General features: G+C 38.8%; 1 protein-coding gene across 1 annotated transcript in view; it reads left to right on the top strand.

Moving 5' to 3' along the window:
* Window positions 1–15,474, top strand: part of LOC122805262 (dynein axonemal heavy chain 11-like) — a 4,596,980-nt gene that overhangs the window by 1,402,726 nt on the left and 3,178,780 nt on the right. Inside the window, exon 27 of the mRNA XM_044075350.1 lies at window positions 14,647–14,880. Coding sequence (XP_043931285.1) covers window positions 14,647–14,880 — 234 coding nt within the window. The remainder of the gene's footprint in view (window positions 1–14,646; window positions 14,881–15,474) is intronic.

Consider the following 15,474-nt stretch of genomic DNA (forward strand, 5'->3'; position numbering starts at 1 on the left):
TCTGCAGTTAACTCCTACTGACGCTTCTAGGCATCAAATATTGCTTGTTCATACTTGCATCAATAATTCCAAAACCATGATATGGACAAGGTTTTAAAAGATTTCTTAAAACTTGCACAATAGCAAACTCAACAGAATTAATATTTGACCTTTGTTTAGTGCAAATAAAGCAATATTAACTGTTGTTTTATGATATTAATTTATATAGATGTAATTTTCATAGTTTTCTAAATATCTCAACAATTAAGTAACACAGACAGAACTCCTCAGCCTCATATGAAAGCTCTCAGCAAAATGAATAAAGTGATGCTGATAGTATGTGTGTAATCTGAATGGTTGCTGAGATATTGTAAGTTGTTTACAAAATATTACAAACATAATAGTTACTGTGTTTACTGTGACTTATAAATTTCAGTTTAAGACCTAGAACCTAAAGAATGCTTCCACTAAAAAAAAATTATGCTGAAGGGTTTGCCATTTATACTTCTTTCATATCCCCTATGGTTCCAGATATATGAACATTTGTTTGAAATGTGAGGACATAATTTGATTCTGTCAAAAGGCTTAGGCTCTGCCCATTGGAAGTTACAGTGCAAACTTCCTGAGTTCCATTTGAGTGAATAAGTTTAAACAGACAGTAGCAAATGACCTAAGCAGCCAGGCTTTCAGAGTCGCCTGGGAAGTTAGCAAGGCAAGTATAAGCACTCTCAAATCACTAAAGAAAAACACTGATTGACCATCCACAATGTAAGTTAATACAAAAATATTTAATAATGAGCAAAATGATTAAAATATAAAACAGTAATTTCCAATAAACAAACAGAACTCAATCACCAGATAAATGAAATCAGTATGAAGGATAGAGATCCAACATTTAGGAAAACTCTGAGCTAACTGATTAGTTATAATTTCTTATCTGACTAAAGAGCACTGTCCCTAATCTAAACTAAATTAATACAACAGAGCAAAGGCAGGTGGCTTACAGCTCTTGGTGAGTCCTTTTGGGTATCCACTGCATAGTACATCTGTGAAGAACTCACAAGTGGCTGTTAACTGACAACTTCTGCCTTCATCAGGCTCTTTTATATACTAGCCTGTCCCAACTGCTTCAGTTCTAATTTTCATTTCATATTTTAAAAATCAATCAACAGCTGTTTACTGAAAGTTCCTTCCTGTCTTTCAGCTTCTGGCAGTAACACATAGCAACTGTCAACATTCTGATGACATCATCTGCAAATCAGCTGAAACTGAGACAGTTTGCCTTTAGATTCTTTCTTCACAAACGTGTAGTTAGAAATGTAAAAGGATACTGTTCAAGTCTTTAAAACATTCTGTACAAACATATTATAAATCAACAGGTAAAAACGTGTTTACAATATCATAGCTAATCATGCCAGCATATAATACACAGGTTAATCTGAAATTATGTACAAAACCTCAGCCTGACATGCTAGCACAGATGACAGTGTCTAATTTCTTCACAATATTAATGGTAATTTTGGTAGGTGGAATAAATCTAGAGATCCCCATGAAGTTAGTTTCCAAAGAGCTATAATTCTTAGATTTGAAGTTGGCTCTAAATTAATTAAGGAAGTGATCCTTAAAAACTGGTCTATTTTTAAAATGTATCAAATTTTATTTAACATCCTTGGCCCAGATCCTATGTTTGTATACAAGAGAGGCATTCATCTCAAAGGGTAGTTTGAAAAGCCAGTTAACCTACAAAAAAGTTGGATAAAGAAATTGTGGGGTTAGGTACAAGGAAGTGTGGTCATTGCAACCAAAGTCCCCTTATTTATGAAAGTGACAGGTTAACAGTAACTTGGCTAAAGGATAATTATGTCTGCTGTGTGGGATGGTAGGAGTGATCTGTGTTGTAGTTTTTCAGTTTTGCCCTTCTTTTTTATTGTCAAAACAGAGACACCAATACAGTGAAGAACGTGCAAACACATGTATGATGTAAAAAAGCAAAATAGTAACAAAGTTTTATATAGACATTCATAAGCGTGTAAGGGACTGATCAAGTTTCATTTTAAAATTTTGGTTTATGAGCTTGTTAATGAAAATGCTCGGTTGGGCCTTGTGAATGCACTTTAGAGTACAGAGACTTGATTTGGCAACTAAGGTTGAATGCCACAGTGTCCCCAGGATTAAATGATCACACCTCTATCAACAGTGTATTAAAAATTTGAGCAGCAAAATTATAAATGTTCTGATTCACATTTTTTTATAAAATGTGCTAGTTTTTAGAAAATGCGTTTTTAATTGTTTTTATATGAATTGTAATAGAATGGTTGTTAAATAGAGAATTGTTTACTAAGTTTATTAGTATGATGTATTTATGGAATGTTCCAATAAGGTCTCTTAGGAAATGACATTGACTATTTTTGGTATTTATTGCTGATTGGTAGGTGTTTGTGTAGTTCTGAAGAAGTTCTAGTGAGGAACAAAATTGTCAAACTGGTAGTCTTTTTGTAAAAAATACATTGTATACACTTTGGATTTAAATGTTTTGGACTGGCTTATTCCCTTTTGATGTTTGTTTGAGTCCTGGGTTCTTGGTGCCTGCACATTGTGGCATTTTGGTGTTCTGAGCTTTTGTACTCTCTCAAGTATAAAGAATATTGCAACAGTGATAAGGAAAGACATCATTTAGTTGTGTCAGATGTCCTTCTATATCACTGTTTCAGTATCCAAACAGGAGGGATCTCCTGCCCAGGGCAACCCGATGCTCGTCCAGTATTAAAAAGCCTAATGATCTTGTATGTACCATATATCACATTTATGCTCCCTGCACAGAACGTAGGGCATAAAAGGAACAAATAGACACAACTACCCAGAACCTCTTTGCCACCGGTTTGAACACTACTTTTGCTGTTGATTTGAATACCTTGTTGATGTACAGATTCACGCCCCATTAGGGTTGTTTTTTTTTTTTTTTTTTTTTTACTTTCTTGGTCTTGCATTTTATTTTGCTATCTAGAGTTCATGTCATCCAAGCAAGGAAAATGTCAGTGTGAGAGGCAGGTTCCTCATAAGGATCATCATGAACAATGTCTTTTTTTGTTTGTTTGTTTCCATCGACCATACCTCTTGTAGTATCTGTAAGGCATTTGAGCCTAAGACTCAAAAGCTGTTTGTCTTCCCTGGCCATTTATCTTGAAAACCAATGGTTTAAACAGTTAGCGCAGGGTACCATAGTAGAATCCTTTAACCCCAAGATACTCCTGCTAGGTAAGAAGAAGACCAAGAAGTCCCAGCCAGATATTTTACTTGTACAGCCTCCACTGGATGTCCCTCTAGAAACAGATAATAGCTGTGCAGGTCATTTGGCATCTGTCAGAGACCGGTATAAATCTGTCCTTCTGCATGTCCTCTGATGCTTTGCTCTGGACATTGAGAGAGAACTGCTGTTGATTATATCAGAGGGTCCTAGAAGGATTCCACAGATATTGGTCAGGAAGGAGGTTTCTGGTTCTCTTATCAAATCTCACCAAGGGTCAGAACCTCTGGTATTTGTTAGGGCTGATGTCCCTTCCAAAAAAAAGACAAAAACTGAAGCATGTTTCTGTCTATCCTAAGGATCCTCAAAGGGAATGGCAGGAGTCTAATCAGGGCTTGTTTTCTGCCTTGATGGCCCTAAAACCTCCCCAATGAGTTTTGATACCTGCTCCTCCTTGGATCTCTACTCCTTCTAAATGGCTTAGGGAATCAAATTCCTTGGATGAGGATTCAGTGTCTGATGAGGGGGTCTATGTCCTATTCTTTACAGATGCCTTTGCCTTTGATTTATGGTTCTAATGAAGATGAGTCTGTTAGCCCTGAGCCTCCTTTTGAGGAATTGCCCTTTGGGGACAAATTACTAGTATGATGGAATACTTTAAGTAGGATTCTTCCCAAATGCCTGATATTCAGAAAATATACTATGAGTTGCTTCAGGTGGCTACTCCTAAACCATCAGCGGTTCCTCCAGTGTTGGCTGCCTTGTTAGATACTTTCATTACTGTTTTCATGTTTCCTGATTCTCAGCCTCTTGCTCCTAAGAAACCTGTCAATTTTTCATTTAGAAGTTCTTCTGCAGATCCTGCTGTAGTGCCAGCCTCTTCTGACAAGCAAGCCTTCTAAACTTTTGTCCTCTTCCAAACATTTGCCTTCTGATAAGGATTATAGGACAATGGAAAAGGTTTGGTAATAAAGTTTACACTGCTTCTACTTTGGCTTTTAGGGATGTTGATTACCAGACCCAAATGACTGGGTATGCTCTGGCCTTGGTTGCTCAAGCTTGTCAGGTTATTTATGACCTTCCTGATTCTGAAGGCAAATCCTCTGCCTTTTCTTTTTTAGGTTCTTCTCAAGTGGCTTGGTACTCTATTAAGTGTAGGTATGATGCTGCTGATGCCTCTTCTAGGGCTGAGGCTTTTGGGTTTGTCATGAAGCATTATTCTTGGCTTCATCTTCAGTCTCTGCCTGAGGGCATTAAGATCAAGTTGTTGGATGCTCCTTTGGATAATAAACAACTTTTTGGGACTGCTGCTGCTGACATGCTTGTCTATTCAAGAGAAAGGCAAAACCTTGAGGCCCTTAAACATATTTTTGTCTCTCCTGTCCCTAAGTTCTGGAGGAATTTTCTTTCTAGATCTGCTTTTGTTTGTAGGCAATCCCACCAGACCTCTATGGACAGAAAGAATGGAAGGGGCCCCCCTTCTGCTAAGGCTTCTCAGATTTCTGTGTCCCAGAAGTCTCCTTTATCTGATAAGCCCGTTTCTCTTTGACAGTTTACCCCCCTTCTTTCAGATCAGGTTCCTTTATTGTTACCCTTGCCTTTTCTGGTGTCATTGGATCTGAAAGATTCTTAACTTCATATCCCTGTTCACCTTCTTTTCAGGAAGTTTTTATGTTTCTCTGCATTTTCCTTTCATTTTCAGTCCTCTGCTTTGCCCTTTGGCTTCTCTACTGTCCTAAGGGTATTCACAAAATGCCTAACTTCTGTGATTGCTTTATGCAGGTTCCAAGGCATTTAGATTTTTCCTTTTCAAGATGACCTGGTGCTTCAGGTCCCTTCTCCTATTCACCTGTTACAGAATCTGAAGTTCACCATCTCTCTTTTTCAAAGTCTGGGGTTTACTATCAACTTCCAAAAGTCTGTCCTGACTTCCTCTCAGGATCATGTGCATCTGGGATGCAGGATTCAGATAGTGTCAAGTTTGGCCTTTCACCTCCAAAATGTTGTCATTGACAGCCTTTTTTCAATCTCTTCTTCTTCTGGCAGCCATGCCAGCCAGGGAGTTTCTTCAGACCCTGGGATTCATGGCCTCTTCTATTACAATGCTTCCTCTTGCCAGACTGCATATGTGGAAGCCTCATTGGCACCCCAACTAATTTTGGCTGCAGCATTGTCACCCTATGGATTCCAGTGCACCTCTACTTCCTTGTCTAAAAAAGGAATTTGAGTGGTGGATTCAACAGTTTGCTTTCAACCCAGGCCAGCCCTTTCATCCTCCAGTCCCTTCTCAAGAACTGTTCACCGATGCCTCAGACATGGGGTGGGGGCTTCTTTGGATCACCTGAAAGTTCAGGGTCTCTGGCCTACTCATCAGCAGTCAGACCATATCAACATCAAAGAGATGAGATCTCTGATTCTGGACCTTCAAACTTTTCACCCCATGTTCTCTCCAGGCCCGTGAAGGTGTACACAGACAACACTACAGTGATGTGGTATGTCAACAATTAGGGCGGCATGAAATCTTATCTTCTCTGCAGAATGGCTCTTCAGGCTTGAAAGGTGGTTCTCAATTATCAGTTAACTTCTTAGGCAGTACACATTCCTTCAAAACACAATATAGTGGCAGACTCTCTGAGCAAGTCCAAAAACAGGCTCACAAATGGATGCTTTGCAGAGACATGTTTCTGGACATTGTCCATCAGTGGGTATTCCTCAGGTAGATCTTTTTTACTTCCCTCTGAACAGGCAGCTTCCTCTCTTCTTTTCCAGAGTGCTATGCCATCTGGCATGGAAGATGGATACCCTTTCTTTTCCTTTGAAGGGGATTATTTTTATGCTTCCCCCCCTTCCTCTACTTCAAAGAGTCCTGCAGAAGATTTAACTGGACTCCCCGAAAATCTTGACTTCTTTTTGGCCAAGACAGCACTGGTTCCCCTTCTTAATGCATCTGGCTAGGGGCAATCACCACAAGTTACCTCACCAGTTGAATCTCCTCACATAGGACAAGGGGTCTCTCATCCATCCTCACTTGTCCACTGTTCAAATGACTCTGTGGGTAATAGGGTTTTGATCCCTTTCAGGAACCTCTTTTCTGAGGACATGCTCAGGGTTTTACAGGAGGCAAGGAAATACTCTAACAGGAAATCTTATATATCCAAATGGAAAATATTTTCTATCTAGTACCATGCACGTAGCCAGGACCCTTTTTCAGTGGGGCCCCCTTTGGTATTCTCTTATTTGTGTGAGTTGCTGTAGTCTGGCCTGGCCTATTCTTCTGTGAAGGCCCTTTATCAGCCATTTCTGCTTGTCTGCCATTGAATTATCCTTTGACGTCTTGTTTTGAGGTCAAACAATTTCTTAAAGGCATCCTGCTTATTAGGCCTCCAAGGAAACCTGTTCCTGCTCCTTGGGACCTTAATTTTGTTTTGGAAAAATTGACTCAGGCTCCTTCTGAGCCTACAGATTCTGCTTCTTTGCAGCATTGTACTTGGAAGTCTGTTTTGTTGCTGGCTCTTACTTCTGCTTGGAGGGTTTCTGAGCTCCAGGCCTTTATGGCCATTCCTCCTTTTTTTCTTTTTTCACAGGGATAGGGTGTCCCTTTGTAGTAATCCTTCTCATATGCCCAGGGCAGTAAATAAGTTGTCCTTCAATCATTTGGTACAACTCCCTTACTTTTTCCTTCTCCTCAGTCTGCTAGCAAGAGGATCCTGCATACCATGGATTTGAACAGGCAGCTTAGATACTATTTGGATAAAACTAACTAAGTCTGAGCAGCTTTTGTTTCCTTTCATCCCAGGGCATTGGGTTTGAATGTTTCTAAGCAAACCACCTCCTCCTGGATGTATAAGGCCATTTCCTCTTGTTATTCTTTTCATGGAAAATCTCTGTCTATTTCTCTTAGACCTCATTCCATTATGGCTGTTGTCTCTTCTAGTGCCGTCTTCAAGGGGTTGGACACCAATTCCATACCTTTACTAAGCATTATAAATTGAATATGGTTCCTAGGACTAGAGCAAGTTTTGTTGAAACCATTTTATGTGGGTCTATATTGCCTGATCGAATGATTAGGTGATCGAACACTTAAACATCGACCACATAATATCAAACTGCAAAATAACAAACACAGCCGGGAAACATTACCGTCAGCCACAAAAAAAAAATAATAACTTTACAGCCAAACTAAGTGGGGGGCTTTGACCACCACACCCCACCCGATATGGGGGGCTGTGCCCCCCCACACCCCCTAACTAAATATACCAATTCCGAGATCTTTCCACAGTGGAAAACACAGCAAAATCCAGCAAGCAGCCAAGGGAAATCTTTCCCTCTGTTAAATTGGCCATTCACTGTTTTTTGCTTTCGATATTAAGTGGTCGATGATTAGGTGTTCGATCACCTAATCATTTGATCATGTAATATAGACCCTTTTATGTGAGTTTTTAGAGGGCTCTTATCAGCCTTCCACCTCTCATTTTCTTTCTTGAACTATTTTACTCTCCCTTCTGTTTTGGATACTGCAACAGTGATATAGGACATAGTACAGTTGTGTAAAATCCTGCCATAACAGTAGATATTCTTTTCATCACTGTTGCAATATTCACTTCCTCCCTCCAACCCCCTTTATTTGTTCTGTTTTTTGTTTTAGATTCCCTTCTTGCTGAGGGTTTCCCCTATTACTTCTGCATTTTTTACTCCCATTTTGATGGGGAGAGCAGGGGAAGGTGTAGAAAGCCATTTAACAGATTGCTGTCTGTCAGTGAGGTAACTAGCAAACCAGGAAAATGTTGAGCTAGAAATATTTAGTTCAGAGAGTTTGTTCAGCAGCAGAGGATGGGAGACAGTGTTTAATGTTTTAGAGGGGTCAATGAATAAACAGGAAACTAGTTTGTTGTTGTCTCTGGCTAGAGAGATTGTATTAGTAAAGGAGATGAAGGCTTGTGGGGTAAAAGCTGTGTTGTGTGGAGGTTAGTAATTTTTCTCATATAAGGTAATCCATCATTTGTTTATGCACACATTTCTCAAGTATTTTGGAGAGATGAGATAGAATTGCTATTGGCCTGCAGTTTGAAAGTTCAGTGGAGTTACCTCCTTTGTGAATGGGTAAAGTAAAGAATTGCTTCCAGATAGTGAGTGCTTTGGATTCTGTTATAGAGTGGTTAATAAGGAGAGAGATAGGAAAGGCTATTGAGTTAGCAGCTGCCTTAAGGAAGAGTGGAGGTAGGTTGTCTGCAGAGGAGGAGTAAGGTTTCAGTTTGAGAAGTAGGTGTTTTATATAGTTGAAACAAAATATAATCCACAGGGTAAATGCTTTGTTGTAGAAAAAGTATATAAAAATAAACACTGTGCAAATGCTCACAACGAAGCAACCAAGCAAATTCTCAGAGTCTTCAAGTTCCTTACTCATAAAATTTATTGCAGAACGACAATGAAACGGTAAGCGCTTTCGCTAATAAGCTTCCTCAGACCATATAACACTGAATAAAACAACATTCCATTTATAAAAATTCAAAAATCAATATCCAATCATGTAAGCACAACAATTAAGTCATGCATTTTCTTAAAAAGACAATGTTACAGCTGTATCATTACTAAGACACAATACTTCATAGTGCACTGTCAAATAAAATAAATAAACATCACAAAACATATAAAATAAAATGTATATAAACATAACCATTTTCATATCAGTGTCATACGCTTCCAAATATAATTAAAAAACAAAGAACATATAAAATAGTGCGAGTACAAAGTATGCACATTTTCATTTCTGAATCCTTCGTTTCTTAAGTAGGAGCTTAATAGATGCCCTTTCATTCAGCCCCCTCCCCCTATCTGCTCTATGAATAATGATCCAATTGGTTTCCCTGTACTCAGTATGGTTCCTAATGTCACCTTCCCTAATATTTGGAGTAATGACCTCTAAAACCCTAAAATTAAAACCATGTGTATCCCCAGCTTGCATGATGTGTTTAGAAAGTGCATTGTGCTCCGATCTCCTCCTAATGTTATACATATGTTCTCTGATCCTATCACGAAGGACCCTGTTGGTCTTACCAACACAGAACGAGTTACAAATATGACACTCAGCTAAATATACCACGTTGGATATCATGCATGTTGCATTGGTATGAAACACAAACTCCTTCTGAAGATCAGGATGATGGAAAGTACTTGATGTATTAATTAAAGAGCAAAAACTACATCTCCCATATGGTAAAGTGAGTCCCATTTCTTTCCTGAATTCATTGTTACCTTTCTCATAACAAAGAAGTCTTTTCAGTTTTTTTTCTATTTTTGTATAGAAAACTCGGTTTCTCACCTACTATTTCACTAATGCCTGAATCAACTTGTAAGATGGACCAGTTCTTACTGAAAATATCAACCAACTCCATGTTGTCATTGGTATAAAAGAGGGGCACTTTAAGGAGCTTCCTATTGGTAACACAACCCTTATTCACTCTCCCAGCAATTTCCTTCACTGGCCCAAAATATGGGGCTGCAACATAGTGGGACTCACTTTACCATGTGGGAGATGTAGTTTTTGCTCTTTAATTAATCCATCATCCTGATATTCAGAAGGAATTTGTGTTTCATGCCAGTGCAATATGCATGACATCCAATGTGGTATATTTAGCTGAGTGTCATCTTTGTAACTCGTTCTATGTGGGTAAGACCAACAGGGTCCTTCGTGATAGGATCAGAGAACATATGTATAACATTAGGAGAAGATCAGAGCACAATGCACTTTCAAAACACATCATGCAAGCTGGGGATACACATGGTTTTAATTTTAGGGTTTTAGAGGTCATTACTCCAAATATTAGGGAAGGTGACATTAGGAACCATACTGAATACAGGGAAACCAATTGGATCATTATTCTTAGAGCAGATAGGGGGAGGGGGCTGAATGAAAGGGTATCTATTAAGCTCCTACTTAAGGAACGAAGGATTCAGAAATGAAAATGTGCATACTTTGTACTCACACTATTTTATATATTCTGTGTTTTTTAATTATTATATTTGGAAGCGTATGACACTGATATGAAAATGGTTATATTTATATACATTTTATTTTATATGTTTTGTGATGTCTATTTACTTTATTTGACAGTGCACTATGAAGTATTGTATCTTAGTAATGATACAGCTGTGACATTGTCTTTTTAAGAAAATGTATAACTTAATTGTTGTGCTTACGTGATTGGATATTGATTTTTGAATTTTTATAAATGGAATGTTGTTTTATTCAGTGTTATATGGTCTGAGGAAGCTTATTAGTGAAAGCGCTTACCGTTTCATTGTCGTTCTACAATAAATTTTATGAATAAGGAACTTGAGGACTCTGAGAATTTGCTTGGTTGCTTCGTTGTGAGCATTTGTACAGTGTTTATTTTTATATAGTTGGTTGATACTGGTATAAGAGAGAAGTTTTTGGAACTAGTAGAGGTAGAGATATCTGGACAGTTAGCAGAGATACCTGTAGAGTTCGTAGAGCTACTTGTTTGTATCAGTTTGCTGATGGTGTCTATGAAGTATGTGTTAAAGATGAAGGCTGTTTCTTGGAGACTATTATTCAGACAAGGATTAGGAGTTGAGGGGTTACCTGGGTTTAGTATTTGATTGATGGAGTTCCAGAATTTCTTTGGATTAGACCTGTATGAAGTTTGAGGTTTGTTTTAAAAGTTCTTTTTATCTTTGTTGATGTGTTTTTTGGTAAGGTTGTGAAGTTCTTTCTAGATTTGAAGATGAGGGGGCGATTTTTTTGAGGACCAGGTTTTCCATGCCTTGTCTCTTTTTTGCATTAGGGATCTTGTAGTTTGTGATAGCCGGGGGAAATATGTGATTTAACTCTAACATTTGATAGGGGGACAAGGGTGTTTAGAATGTTTAGGAATATGGAGTTCAATTTTTGTACAGCCTCATCAAGGGGTAGATGAGTTAGGAAGGGCCAGTTTATTATGGAGAGAAGGTTATTGAAGATTTCAGGATGGAATGTGGTGACTTTGTGGCATTGTATGTATTTGTGGTCTGGTGTAGTGAGTCCCTTACTACTGGGTTGACTCTTAAGGGTGTGTTGTCAATATGACTGTTACTACAGGTGGATGACTTCCAAAAGGATACTAGTATGCATTTATTGGCATTTAGTTTTAGTCCATAGCTCTGACAAAAGTTATTTGTGTGAGCTCTTCCTGGAAAATATTAGTGTTGGTGGGAAATTCTCTGACTGTTCCTAATTTACAATCATCTGCAACTTTAGTCAACCAGAGGCCCTTGACATTGGCCTTGACTTCCGAGAAGTAAATGCCAAACAGGAGTGGTCCCAGGACTGATCCCTGAGGGACTCCACTTGTGACTGGCATATTTGTAGTGGTGGACTCCCCAGTTCTAACTTCCTGGATCCTGTCTGTGAGCTATCTGGTTATATACTGGGTGACATAAGGGTTTATACCTAACCCCTTGAGTTTGTCATGCCAAAGTGGAGTATTGTGTCAAATGCCTTGGTCAGGTCTACGTTGGCAGTATGAATTGTTTTGCCCTCATCCATTGGCTTGGTAACCTTCTCCAAGAAGTCCACCAGGCTGAATAGGCATGACCTGCCTTTGATGAAACCAAATTGGGTTGGGTCTGGTGTTTGGAGGTTTCCTGTCATTATTAATCATTTCCATGATAATGCTTTCCATGACTTTGCATAAAAGACTAGTGAGAGTTATGGGACTGTAATTTCCAGGAGTCTAGATGGCTCACCTTTGTGTAGAAGAATGACTGTTGCTGTTCTCTTTTCATGAAGCATGAAGCCTATTTGGCGGCTACTGTTAAACTGTAATTCCACAGGGCCTAATAAGTCATGTTTCATGCTATTTAGAAGACATTCTGGGATATTGTCTGAGCCCATCAGTTCAGTGTTCTTGACCTTAGAGAGAGCATTGAGGACATGCTCCTTAGTGACAGTAGGGGGAGTTATATTTTATGGTATGTCCTGAGCGGAGGTTGAGAGGAAGACAGGGGTAAAGTTAGAGCTGAATTTGTCTGCCAGTAGGTTTGCTATATCTTCTGGCTCAATATAGGTGACTCCATTAACAATAAGCTCTACACACAACTGTGTATTGTCTTTGAAAATGTGGGCATAGCTAAACAATACCTTATGGTTGTCCTTGGCCTTGGAGGCTACATTTACCTTAAATTTGGTGTTGGTATCCTTTATTTTTCATCTGAGTTGTTTGTTTAGTTTGATGCGCGTGCTTTTATCACACTGGGTGATAGACTTCCTCATTTTTGCCATGATTTTCTTCCTTCTGTTATACAGCTTACTGATGTGATTTATCAGGGTGGCTTGTTTTTTGAGTTAATTCTGTGCTTCTTCCATGTGGGTACAGCTGCCTCTATGCAGCCTAACATGCTTGTATAGGATTATAGGATTTCTGTGAACAGTTCTGCATAAGGAGCAGTGTTCTCGGGGTTTATGGGGGCTTGAAAGCTTTTCAGGTTGTCATTTTATATTAGGAAGTTTGCCTTAGATTAGTTCCTGAACATTCCAGGGTTAGCTTGGGTTCTGGTATTTATTTTAACTTCCAAGGAGACTGTTTTGTGGTCTGACCTTCCTGTTTTGTGGTCTGATCTTACCAGAGAAGACATTACAGTAGGGGGTGTGCAGCATTTTTCAGTATCATTGAGGACAAGATCCAGTATGTCTGCACCCCTGGTTAGACTGTTGACAATCTGGTCCAGAGAGTTTGGGTTTACAAAATCTAGGAATCTCTCTGCCTGCATGTTTGATGCCATATATGATTCTCAGTTAATAGTGGGGTAATTAAAGTCACCCATGAATATGTTATTGGGCTGGATGGTGAGTGCTTCCGATAAGCTTAAATACATTATTGGTTTCCTGGGTCATGGAGGGGATATAGCTTGCAAGGAGTAGTATAGGATTTGCCTGTGGTGATTTGAATGTAGTGAAGCTCAAGGGCATTGTCCTGTTTGACCAGCCTTGAGGTATTTATTTATTTTTATGTAAATTGAGACAACTCCCCCTTTAGTTCATGTCTATGTAGTAGCTGTTCTAAATGTGTGGAAGGCAATATTGCCTTGCACTGCCAGTGTGCTCTTTGCGACTGTAAAACATGTCTCAGTGACTGCACAGACATCAGCATTCTCTTGGGTAAGAAGAGCTTGTAGGGAGTGAAGTTTCTTGTTTAGACTCCTAGCATTGAGCAGTAATACCTTTTAGATTTTCTTGGTTTTGATTTGCTATGTCAGATATAATTTCAGTTTGGCATTGCTTATGAGAAGGACAATGTTTTAGCTAATATTCAAAAGCCTAGAGGGGAGAGGTGCAGACTGTCCTTGACAAAGCAGTGTGGTCTGTTGACTATCTCCTTTCATGCTGACAAATATTGCAGCAAAGTAGAATGACACCATAAATTAAGCCAATTATTAAAGTCAGTCATCTTCTGTTCATATTGTGACATCATGCTTGGAGAAGATAAAATGCTGTTCAATGGTAGGCTCATACCAGCCTGGGACATTCCAAGAGCTCCATGATGTCTCTCTTCATATAGTCTATGGAGATACATTTCAGGTCATTTACACCCACATGGACTATGACTGAGTCATATCAATATTTGTGGTCCAATAACATGAGTGTGTGCATAGTGTGGTGGATCCTGGTTTCTGATAAGTAACTGACTGTGACTTTCTCCTTACTCAGCCTGGTGAGAAGGATATCAGTGTGTGTCTCACAATGAAGTCTCCAGTGACCAGTATCTGATTGTGTGGTGGCTTGCCTTATGGGCTTAGAAGTAGAGGCTCCATGAGATGTGTTTGTATGTGTTGATGTAAGTGTTGTTTTGAAATAGTGCATTCGGAGCTGCTGAGGGTATTTGTTATGTGTAGTTATTCGAGGAGGTCTTTAGAGTTTAGGAAGGTTACATTTAAGTGCCTCAGCATATGTGGATCTATGTGTCTGCTTTGAACTGTGTGTGATGTGTGCAGTATGTGTATTACTGGCAACCTGATTGACATTAGGAATGATTTTATGTGAGAGCTTTGCCTCTAGTGACACTGTGTAAATACATCTGGTTATCAGTAAACATGAGGCAATTTCTGCATTCCCTCAAGTTGCCAATATCAACCAAGCTGGTAATGGAAAAGTGAGAAAGTTCCATACTGTTATGTCTGTGTACTTGTACATACCATGTTCTGTTATCATTCCTTCTGTTGATTTTAAACATGCATAATAATCCAGTATTGTGGAGAATTGTTCTGATTTGCTCCAGAGACATCTGCTCAACAAGTGAATGACACTTAAGCATGCCTATTATCTTCCTGGCAGGTAATTTAGTAATAATGAGAAAAAAATGAAATCATAAGTAATCTAGTGTTGTTTTAAATGTGCACTAATATTGCTAATCTATTTGACTATTTAGGCTGAGCACTGGCTAAGCTTGTTAGAAGAGACGATGCGTGCTGCTGTACGAGAAGAAATCATGGATGCTGTAGCAGCATATGAGGACAAACCAAGGGATCAATGGCTGTTTGATTATCCTGCACAGGTGGCTTTGACTGGCAGTCAGATATGGTGGGCAACTGATGTTGGAATTACTTTTGTACGCCTTGAAGAGGGATTTGAAAATGCTTTGAAAGACTATAATCGTAAGCAGGTATGTTGCATCAAGCGTGCAGGGGATATTTTAAAGTAACTTTTAAAAGAGCATGCCTTCATTTTAAATTAGCTATTTATATATTTTAAATAACTGACAGTAAGTAAACTTTAAAGCTGCTATTTTTTTGTTTGTTGTCTGTTGAATGAGTCAAGGTGTAAGTGAAAATACATTGGTTGCTCATAGAACAAATAGCATAAAGAAGATGTAGTAGCTGATATGTTGGGCATAGGTTTCCTTGTTATAGATCAAACCTTGATCAATGGGTGTAAGAATATTGCAGCATCATAAATGAATACTTCTTTGAGGAGCATTTTGCAAGAAAATGGAATGAACATTTTTCTGACTGCAGAAACATTTGAATATTTCTGTGTTTGGACTTCAGCAAGCCTGCTGTAATGTTGTACTTTAGTAATTTAGTTAAAAGACAATGCACACAGAAAACATGCAAGTCAAATTGCTAAGCAGTTCTGTATTAAGAAAGAAAAGAGTGTGTTGAACAAATACTTTGCAAAGTGGCACTAGGCTGCACTAGGCTTCTCCTGTATCCCCTTTGGGACTAATAGTGTAGCATGGCTTTTTTGCATTTTCTTT

This window comes from Protopterus annectens, chromosome 6.part1 (assembly GCF_019279795.1).
Source record: "Protopterus annectens isolate FY-2018-M chromosome 6.part1, PAN1.0, whole genome shotgun sequence".
Taxonomy (NCBI): domain Eukaryota; kingdom Metazoa; phylum Chordata; order Ceratodontiformes; family Protopteridae; genus Protopterus; species Protopterus annectens.